Genomic DNA, 11546 nt, shown 5'->3' on the forward strand with positions numbered 1-11546 from the left:
GGATTCTCCTCCTGAGAGAATAGTCATTGCCTGCCTGCCTGCCTGACTTCTAAATGTGGACACCCAAATATTAACAGAGAGATGGCTTGTGTAGAAGCAGGTGAGTAGAATACAAAGATATATTTAGGATATTCAGTTTTAGGGGGGGGTGACCTTATCAGAACTAGTACCTCGTGGAACACCTATGTAATTTCATCCACCCATCCCAAATTAATGGCTGATTTAAATTAATCCATTCATTTTAGAGTTGACATATTTAAAACTTTTTCCATTTCTGATATGCTTTCTTTTCCAAATGTCCTGCTCCTGCAGGTAGAAGAACAAGCAAGCACTACAGAGAGGGTCTTCCAGGATCGTCAGTACCAAATTGATGCTGCAATTGTGAGAATCATGAAAATGCGCAAGACTTTGAGCCACAATCTGCTCGTGTCTGAAGTATACAACCAGCTTAAATTCCCTGTAAAGGTAGAGTATCCGTGTTCGTTAAACTATCGGCAGCAAATTAGTTCTGCAAAGTTCTTGTTACAGAACTTTCAAGTGAAAAATAGTTTTGTTTTTGAGAATGTCCAGTGTAGCAAAACCAAAAGATTTTCTTAGCAAATGATAAAGAATTCCAATATAGGATAAGTTAGGAAGGCTGTGAGCCAGTGTGGTGTAGTGGTTAAGAGCGTTGGACTTGTAATCTGGGGAACCGGGTTCGTGTCTCCGCTGCAGCTGCTGGGTGACCTTGGGTTAGTCACACTTCTCTTTTTCTTCTTCTTCTTTCAGCACTCAAAACATATGCCTATATGTTATGTGTTGTCAGAATAGGAAGATTTTGTAGATGCGGTAAAGTGCACGTCCAAAGTCCACCTGGGTTGCGAATCATAATTTCTTTGTTTATAAACCTTTGCACCCATGTGAAGGATATTGAGTTGAACCGGTACACTAATATGTAAAAACTGAATGATCATTATATACATATTTTAATACTAACGATTAAAAAATGGTTGCTCACTTCCTGAATTGCTTTCACAGCCCGCTGACCTTAAGAAGAGAATAGAGTCGTTGATTGACAGAGACTACATGGAAAGAGACAAGGAGAACCCGAACCAGTACAACTACATTGCATAAACACACAATGGGCCTTTCTTTCCTTTTCTGCACACTTGATGTTCTACTTGGTTGCTGATGGATAAGCAAACCTGTTGATCCCATTAAATTAACTTTTTCTACTACCAGTGGCTGAATGGAAACGTAAGGGGTGGGGGGTATAGTAGAGTGGGCATTTCAATTGATTTCCACATGCCCATTTTGGTATTTACATTTTCAGAAGAATGCTGTTGAACTCTTTGCATGATATTCGATATAGTGTACAGAAAACTATGGAAGTATCTGGTCTTTGTGGTTCCATTGGGTCCTTGGTCCCAAAAAGGGAAGCCCTTTTTAAGGGTTTAATAATAAACAGCGAAGGTATTGATTTCACTATCACTCTGAATAACAAAGGCCAATCTCATGTTCACCCAAATTTTGCTTGCAGCAAAACAGACCCATTTCGAGTATGAGAGCCTGCCATTTACAGAGTAATATTGCTAGATCGAGTGCGGTTTGGGAAATCTTGGGGAGACAGTAACTAGGAATACGCCACAGGATGTCCTTTTAAAGATTGTTCTGCATCAGCTGCAGAATGCCTCTTCTGCTGTTGCCATCCTTGCTCCACTTATATGTGATGTTTCTCAAAAGTGTCCCCCAGAATGAGCATTATTTATAGAAAATAAACTTAGGAGAAGTTCACAATGGGGGATGGATGGAAATGGAAGCTGTTGTGCAATTTGGTGTGCCTGATATAAATTTGTGATTTGAATGCCTTTTTGGGAAGGAAATAATTCATTTAAAAGATGAATTTCAACTAGAGCAAACTCTTATCTGGGGTAAGTTCTTTGGAAACTGCACCTTAAATGTGCCCACAATTATGATTGTGATCCATTCAGTTGTCACATTTCTGCAAAAAAACATTTTCCAGAAGCAGTGTGTTAAAATATGAACAAATAAGAAAACTAAGTGTCTGCTTGTTTTGGGCACTGGTGAAAACAAACTATGCCTTTGTTTCACATTTTCTTCCCCAATGAGCATTACTAAATCAGTTTCCCTATCTTCCTGTAATTGATGTTGAGCTATGGCAAAAACTACTTTCCAGCCATATTCTCCAGCAAGTTTTTTCTTTTTCTTGTTTTTTGCTGGAATCATGTGCCTGCTTTATTGAGCCATAAAGATATTTATAATAGATATATATAAATACATTTTCTTGCAGTGGGGTTAGACTGTGACCCAAACAGTCTGTCTGGCCAGACATTTTCAGATCTTCGTCTGTTGCGTGCAGTTCAAAGCAGTTGCATTTCTTTTAAAAACTGCAAATTTATTCTGACAAATATTTTTGTTTGGGGGATTTGTAAACAAAAAAACTTTATACCCAACAAAATGAATTATTTTTTCTTTCTTTCTGATTTAAATACATTTTAAAGAAAACCGTGACCATTTTGTTTCAAAACTAATGGCAAATGTGTTGTAAAGATTGTTTTGTTCTCTAGCTTACAAAAGGTGCCAAAGTATATATGGTAAACTTTTTAAAAAGTAGAATTTAAAAAACAACAACTTACGTTAGCTATGGTTTTACCTTCCTGATCTCTTTCAGATGCTTATTTTTCTGTTTGTGTGTATATATATGTGTGTCCTGGTCTTTTAACTTTTCCAAAGCAGAGCATCTGTCCTAACTTTCTTTTTAAGACAAAATATGTTTTGCTTTGTGCATTCTTAAAAGTATCACTTTCATTTTTAATGAATTCATATAGTTGAGCATTTCCTCCTTTTAAACACATTTTAAAGTTCTAAGAGTACAGCAGCATTCAAAAATGTAATATACTTTTTGTATAAAGAAGTTCTTCAGAAGAATACCTTTGGAGTTGGGTGGTGGGAGGAGGTAGACATTTGTGGGAGGGAGAAATAACCTGTTCCTTTAAAAAAAATGTTCTACATACACAGGTCTGCAACATCCTTCAGTGGAAAAAAAGTGAAAATTTCAAAGTGAGTGGATGGGTACAGGGAGTCTTTCCTTTGGTAAATAATGTAAATATGTGTCCTTTAAAAAGAGTGAGTCTGTTATCTAGGTATTTTGTGTCATTTAATAAATAATAAACAGTTTTGTGTTGCTAAACTCTTCATTTTGTCATGTGGTACGGAATGTGTGCCATGTACATTTGGGAGTGTTAAATGTGTTGTTTTCTCTTGATCGCTTACAAATTCATAAGAATTCTCACAGCCAAAAAAGTTGCATCTGAACCAACCCAAAGAAAGCACTAGTTTGGCATTACATGTAAGTTTCAGCTTCATGCACACTTTTCTGCCCTCCTAGTTTGGCATTACATGTAAGTTTCAGCTTCATGCACACTTTTCTGCCCTCCTTTCTTGCCCTCCCTGTATTTCCCTCTTCAGAGCAAACCATAGTTTGCTGCTCAATCCAAGCAACCAAATTATGGTTTGTGCTTCCTTCCCACCAAACCAGAATTGCAAACCAACATTTGATACTAGTTTCGAGGGGAAGGATCAACTGTAGTTTACCACTTTGGGAAGTAATGTCAGACCACTTTGGGAAGTAATGTCAGACGGCTTTGTTGCAGAAGGGATTGGAAAGCGGGGGACTCACATTCCAGAGTTGCTTGTGCCATACCAAACTGTATAGCCTGTTGCATGCGACTCAAGTTTTTGTCTCTTACGGTATAACTTGTATAGCCTTGTAAAATTGCCCTCCTTTCTTGCCTGCTGGACACAAGGAGGTCTGTACCAGAAACTGTTGCAGTGCCACTGTGCAGCTGTACATACCACATTGATACTGTCCTTAGGCCTGCTTGCCCATTCCTTGGTGGTTCTTAAGAAGGTTGCTTTAGTGTGGGTAAACCTCTAGCAAAAGTTAATTTGATTTTAGATGCATCTGTTTTCAAGGCCAAAAGCCCAATAAAATAGCATTTTCACATGGCATTTCTAGCCATTATAATAGTAATTCTTAGAGACATGGGGTTGATTCCCTATGTCTTTCGGAACCCCCTGAGGCTGGTTCCTTTGTCTTTCCAGGAAGATCAACTGCAGATGGAAATCAAGGAATGTGGGTAAAGCAAATGACCTGGGCTCCTTATCCTGGCATAGTATGCACTCATTTTGGGTGTAACGTACAGAAAGGACTTTAAAATGAACTTTTGAAAGCTGCACAGATGCCTGTGCCAGGAAAAACCTGGCTCCATCGTCGCCCACCTGCTTAAAATTAGCCAGCCATATGGGCCAACAACTGCTGACCTAGCCAAGATCTGTTAAGCCCAGGGGCCAAATGTGATCCTCCAGGTGTCAGAAGCCAGAACCGGGCAGGTCAGCAGTAAAACACCCAGTGTCAGTGCAGCTAATTCATTATTCAACAAAACCAAAACAATGCAGTGATAACAGCAACTCTTATCAGTAGGTCTTTCCCCAGTGAGGCAGTTGTGAGGACTGAAGGTCCTTGCCTTCTAATGATCCTTCACCTGGTCCCTCTTGCACCACCCTCTTAATTTCTCTGCATTTTCTGGGAGACCAGAGGGAAGAGGAGCTGGTCACATTAGGATGAGGAGATTCCCCGACTACGGTACTTCAGCAGCCTGGCTCCACTCTGCCTATTGGCCCCACACCTCCTGCCTCTGAACCACTCTGTGCCCCAGCCTCTTGCTGTTCACTAAACCCTGTTGCCCCTTCAGGTTACGGCACTTCCTCCCAAACTGCTCCCTCTTCTGACCCCTGATCTTCCCACCTCACTCCCTTGGCTCTGAGCCTTCTTCCGCTGCTTCCCACCACTCCTCTGCTTCCAGCCTATCCACCACGGGCATCACCAGGATTTTTATTAAGGGGGGCAGTCAAAGTTGTTGAGCTTTTGTCTTTTCTTAAGGAAGTGGGCCATGCAGTCCATGACACCAGGTCTCTGCCCATTGTTTGCCTCTGGCCCCACCTACCACTAGGCAATGTGATCCTCAGAGGTCATAGAGAGGACTAGTTGTTTTCTTTGTTCTGTTTAATGCCCTCTTGTGTGGTTTAACAGAGGATGCTTGCCACTTCCCTGCCCCTCCCCGACTTATGTGCAGGAGAAATTAACAGAAACCACCAGCAGCAGTCTTTTGTGACACTGGCTAGCTTGGAGTATTGAGGTCACAGAGCTGAGCAAAGCCCAGCAGCTTGGTAATCATCCTGAAAGGCAGACCTTTCCTCCTAAGAGGGTCAAGTCGACTGGAAAGCTTGTTCTGAGCGACACTACAACTTCTGATGCGTTTCAACATAGCCATGAATCACAAATTCTAGAGGGAATAAAATGACCGCAGGCTAGAACCCATTGGTGGTTCTAGTCCTTTTACATGGCTAACGGCTGTAGCACAGTACTGCATGCAATGAAGTCGCAAAGTCTCACCTTGTCATTTTCCTATTTGCAGTGGATCAGCCTTGGTCCTTCCATTGCAAGGGAAGCTGTTCAGTGATTAGAGTAAATGGCTTGCACGCAGGAAGCCCTGAGTTCCAGGTAGTGCTAGGAAAACTCGCTGAACGAAACCCTGGAGAACATTCCTAGATAAAATAATTAGTCTGCCTTGGCAGCTTCCTATGCTCCTAAGAGTTTGCTCCTGTGACATCTGCTACTTCCTATAGTATACTATAGTATACTTCCTATAATATGTGAAGCCAAACGTAGTTCACAATGGATGAAAAGGAGCCACAAAATCACCATGGTAGCAGTTTCAGTAAATCATAGTAGCAGGTTTTCCCTTTTCTTGCAAGGAAGCCTATTCAGCATTTCCCTTAAAAAAAAGGAAGAACTTGACAGCTATGCATAGTAGCCAAAACGCAATAGAAAAGACTATATTTAAAGGTGTGATGAAAGAAGATAGCATTGGACTGCAGTTTGGTGAAGGAGCCAACTGAAGGAGAAACTGCAACACTAGAGTGTCACAGCAGAGAAGGCTCTGTTATCCCTCATCCATCATGCCTCCAGCGGTAACTGATGGTGTGCAGCCTGCAGAGAGTCCACACAGGCCTGCAAGGTTGCATTTGGCCTGTGGGCCTGAGGTTCCCCATATTGGTGTAGGAGTATAGGAAACTGCCAGCCCTTAAGATCTTCATGCTCCATGTCCTACAAGCAGGTCCCACCCACCTACACCCGCTGTCCCCACTGAAGCCATGTGGCTGCAGCAACTTCTAGCAAGATCTTGCAGAGCTCTTGCAATATCTCACTGTGGAAGCCACCACAACCATGCGACCTCAGTACCAGCACAGAGTTCCACTACCTGAGGTGGCTGCTACAGTCTGCCTCATGGATGAGCTAGCCTTGCTGCTTGTGCATTTTTTGTGGTGGTGGTTGTTTAATACTGTCCATTGCTTGATAGAAGACCTGGGTTGATGCCTGCATGGCGCAGCAAAAGTAGGGGGTGGGGATTGTTGCCAAGTACCTGGTGCATCACATGTCAGTCTATTATGGTGCTAACAGACAAGGAATGTCTGCAGTGAGGAGTTATCTCTTTATTGTCAAAAGTACACTTACAAGTTAGGGAAAGGCAACTCCATCAGTAGCATGTCCCTATTTTCAAAAAGGGGAAAAGAGAGGACCCAAACAATTACCGCCCAGTCAGCCTGACATCAATACCAGGAAAGATTCTAGAGCAGATCATTAAGCAAACAGTCTGTGAGCACCTAGAAAGAAACTCTGTGATCACTAAAAGTCAGCATGGGTTCCTGAAAAATAAGTCATGTCAGACTAATCTGATCTCATTTTTTGACAGAATTACAAGCCTGGTAGATGAAGGGAACGCTGTGGATGTAGCCTATCTTGATTTCAGCAAGGCCTTTGACAAGGTGCCCCATGATATTCTTGTAAAGAAGCTGGTAAAATGTGGGCTAGACAATGCTACCATTCAGTGGATTTGTAACTGGCTTACTGACCGAACCCAAAGGGTGCTCATCAATGGCTCCTCCTCATCCTGGAGAGTAGTGACTAGTGGGGTGCCACAGGGTTCTGTCTTGGGCCCAGTCTTGTTCAACATCTTTATCAATGACTTGGATGATGGGCTTGAGGGCATCCTGAGCAAGTTTGCAGATGACACCAAATTGGGAGGGGTGGCTAACACCCCAGAGGACAGGATCACACTTCAGAATGACCTTAACAGATTAGACAACTGGGCCAAAGCAAACAAGATGAATTTTAACAAGGAGAAATGTAAAGTACTACACTTCGGCATAAAAAATGAAAGGCACAAATACAGGATGGGAGACACCTGGCTTGAGAGCAGTACATGTGAAAAGGATCTAGGAGTCTTGGTAGACCACAAACTTGACATGAGTCAGCAGTGTGATGCAGCAGCTAAAAAAGCCAATGCAATTCTGGGCGGCATCAATAGGAGTATAGCATCTAGATCAAGGGAAGTAATAGTACCACTGTATTCTGCTCTGGTCAGACCTCACCTGGAGTACTGTGTCCAGTTCTGGGCACCACAGTTCAAGAAGGATACTGATAAGCTGGAACGTGTCCAGAAGAGGGCAACCAAAATGGTCAAAGGCCTGGAAACGATGCCTTTTGAGGAACGGCTTAGGGAGCTGGGTATGTTTAGCCTGGAGAAGAGAAGGTTAAGGGGTGATATGATAACCATGTTCAAATATATAAAAGGATGTCATATAGAGGAGGGAGAAAGGTTGTTTTCTGCTGCTCCAGAGAAGCGGACACGGAGCAACGGATTCAAACTACAAGAAAGAAGAGTCCACCTAAACATTAGGAAGAACTTCCTGACAGTAAGAGCTGTTCGGCAGTGGAATTTGCTGCCAAGGAGTGTGGTGGAGTCTCCTTCTTTGGAGGTCTTTAAGCAGAGGCTTGACAGCCATCTGTCAGGAATGCTTTGATGGTGTTTCCTGCTTGGCAGGGGGTTGGACTGGATGGCCCTTGTGGTCTCTTCCAACTCTATGATTCTATGATTCTATGATTCTATGTCTGTCAGTTACTTCTAGGTGTGCACCCAGTGAGATAGTTTATGTATCTTCCCCCCCCCCCTCAAAAAAAAAAAAGCTGCATGCAAGCTTTTGCTCCTCCCGCTTCAATCTTCTTCTGGTCCTGGAAGAGAGGGGAGCAGGAGAGGGGAGGAGGAGGGGGGGAGGAAGCCCTGGCCTCTACACCTGCTGGACCTTCCTTTCCCTCCTCCTGCACCTGTTCTTCACCCTCCAATCCTGCAGTTTCTCCTGACTCTCATCTCTTAGCTGTTTACAGGTCTCCTCAGTTCACAGATCCTTTCTTCCAAGGCAGCCTCCAACCCCCACTTCTCCTGGTGCATACTTATCAAAACCCAGCCACAGCTCCTCAGTGTCCACCCAGGCTCTGACAGAAGACTTTCTCCCTGCCTTGCTGGCCTATTCCCACCTGGGAAGGCAAGACCCTGACTGACTCCAGCTGTAAAAGCTGAGGCTGCTGAACTATGACAGGGAGGGCTTGGTATTGATCACAGTGGCATGATCAAGGAGGGAGAGGGGGGCAGGAATGAGAGCTGCGGTGGCAGCACCAATTCAAAGTAAGGTACAGAAGATGTTGAAGGGGCTTCAGAGATTGCACTGAGCACAGCCAAGTTTAGAAAGATCAGGTCGTGATGGTGGGAAAGTCCTCTGTCTGAGACGCCAGAAAGCTGCTGCCAGTCAGATGAGATACTACTAGCCTTGACCATCCCCCACTTCTGTAATATTTGGACATAATATTCCTGAATTGCCTTTTTGGGTTGCTGCAAGGAGCATAATATACACAAAATGCATTAAACACTTGAAAGCACCATACAGGTACAAATATTAAGTATTATAATCAAACTATCTGACCTGGTATAGGGAAGATTCCTGTGATGTGATCCACCAGTTGTTAAAATATTAATACAGGGTGTTAGGGGGAGGGGTAGTAGCTCTGGTGGGGGACACAGTGTGCTCCTTCCAGGGTAGCTTGTCCACCTTTGGTCCCCACCCTGCACTCTGCTCTCACCTGTGGCTCCTAGAAACTGTCAGCATGCAAAAGCGGCCATACCCCAGGAATAATTAGGGATGTGTGCCAAGGAGTCAGATAAAAAGGCTTCAGGAAGGACCACAAACCAGCAAGCGTCTCTCCCTCACCACACCTCTGCCTCTGATTACTGTCTCCATGCCTACAGCCTCACATTCACAAAGCATGGTTAGACACTGACTACCAGTGGCGAAGAAGAGAATATCAGAGGCATGTAACCCCATAGTTGCCTTTGACTGGACTTAACCATCCAGGGGATCCTTTACCTTTTTACCCTTTTTACAGAGCTGATTTACTGTGGAGCAGCCAGTGTTAGGAGCATCCTATCTGCCGAAAGTTAGAATTTCAAGAACAGTACAGTTCCACATACTTTATTTTATTTTATTATTATTCCTAGATGCTACCAATCAAGCTTAGCATTGATAATTCTTTAAACTTCTGCAATGCATTTCTGAGCATGCTGGCCCCCAAATAAGAGTTCAATGGACTTTACAAATATGTGTGCTTAGGATTGCCGCTTTCATATGCTTGGTGTGTAAACCACATGGATCTCAGCTGGATTTACTCAGTAAACATGCATAAAATTGGGCTTTATCTTTTATGCAAGTACTGTATTATCACCACGAAGGTGGTTCCAACAAATTGGAAGTTTCCCTTTGTCTCTACCTTGGTCTTCCATCTGAGAAAGTAGGATCATGATACTCCAACAAAGAGAAAATATAGATGAAAGATTTTGAACACTTTAAGTACTGTATATAATTGTTGATTTATATGAGCATCTTCTCTTTTTTTTACTGTCATGGTGGTTTACTCCCAAATGTAAAAAATGTGTTTCTTAATAACCTGAATTCCTAGGTATCTACTGTAAATAAATGCCAGAGTGCACCCTAAAGCAAAAAATGGCTACTTAAAATAAATTACAACATATTTGCTAGTGTGTAAAAGCACAAAAATAAAGGCCCATTGTTTGTCCACTTGGGAATTCAGGTTTCACATAATTTGCTTTTTGTATATATCTCTCTCCTGATCTGCTAGCGGTGCGAAAGTACCCGAGCCCATCAGCAGCGCTGCCAACCTTTTCATTTCAAATATACAAAACATACACTACAAACGCGCGCGCACATACAAGAAGCACTTTCTCGTGATGTGAGTTGCAAACTGCAGCCTGAAACCTATTTGTGCTGTTGTTGACGCCCGATCTCGTTACCCCCGCACAACAACATCAGCCCTTTTATTTGCAATTATTACAAAATCTGCACGTGACGGGACAGTGGTCTTATAACTCAGCATTTTCTCTCCGCGGTTTGCTCGGTTTAATTGTTTGCTTGACTTTCTTTCAAAACACCGGTTCTTGTTATGACCGTGCTGTTTAGGCGTGTAGCGTGTCAGCCATACCCGGGAGAACCACTCAAATTATAAATAGCGCGACTTACTCGGGTTTGCTCTGAGTAGAATTTAGCTGGATCCAACCCCACCCCCCAGTTCCTCCCAGGCATTAGCAAAAGCGCTTGCTTTCCTCTATAAGGAAAGGGTCCCAAATCCTCCTCTGCTTACTTAGGACTACGCTCCTTTCTTAGACACTGTGGGTCTTCCAAGTAAAACATGTGTTTGCGGTTCTACTATGGAATAAATAAAACAAGGAAATATATGTACTGACCAGCCAGAGCTAAAAAAAACAAAAACAAAACTATGCCAGCCCAAAGATAAAGCCACCACTAATAGACCCATCCCTGTGTGGGCATACACATACATTCATTATGGCTCTGGGAAAGTCGTAGTGAAACTCCCAGAGCTAACAGCCTTCTGCCTCGCATAGGGGGGTGGGTGGGCTGGCAGTTCTGGGGGTTCCTGGCTTTGCCTCATTTTACCTCTGCATGCGGACCCTCTGGAACTGAGGCCCTCTGTATGTGCATTTCTGTGTGGGTTGACAAAGCCTTGTGGCCTCTCTTTCATATAGATATGTACATATTGTGCATGTGTGTACACACTTGCGGGGTTCCGGGAGGCATCTGGTTAGCCACTGAGAGAACAGAATGCTGGCCTAGATGGGCCTTTGGCCGGATCCAGCAGATTTCTTTAGACACATACACATACGGAAGTGAATGCAGGTATGAATACAGGTATCCAGACTCGGATAGCTCTTGCCACCCACCCATCAAGGTCGTCCCTGAGCGAATCCTTATGCATCTCATGCCCCCAGGGGAGGACTTTGGTAATATGACGCACTGAATAAGGACAAAATCTGGCGTGCGCCTGTTAATTATTTCTTATTTTCCCAATTATTCATTTTGGCGCAGTTGCTTTTAAAATGGATATTCTCAATACTGTATTGTCATCATTTTGCATCCCTTCGGCTTGGTGCCTTGTGAGGGGGCATCACCTTAAATCCGGTGCTGGATGCATCCTTAATAAACTTTTTAGTTTTTAATATGTCTAAAGACTGTTGTTTCTGTTGCAATAGTTACGCACAGCTAACCGTCTGGATATTCAC

At 43.3% G+C, this 11546-nt stretch overlaps 1 protein-coding gene across 1 annotated transcript in view; it reads left to right on the forward strand.

The window, feature by feature from the left end:
- The window catches only part of CUL4B (cullin 4B), a 30430-nt gene extending 27240 nt beyond the window's left edge, over positions 1–3190 (forward strand). The window contains exons 20-21 of the mRNA XM_035113778.2: positions 313–465; positions 1018–3190. Coding sequence (XP_034969669.2) covers positions 313–465; positions 1018–1113 — 249 coding nt within the window. The 3' untranslated portion in view covers positions 1114–3190. The remainder of the gene's footprint in view (positions 1–312; positions 466–1017) is intronic.
- Positions 3191–11546: the final 8356 nt, after the last annotated feature.

This window comes from Zootoca vivipara, chromosome Z (genome assembly GCF_963506605.1).
Source record: "Zootoca vivipara chromosome Z, rZooViv1.1, whole genome shotgun sequence".
Taxonomy (NCBI): Eukaryota; Metazoa; Chordata; class Lepidosauria; order Squamata; family Lacertidae; genus Zootoca; species Zootoca vivipara.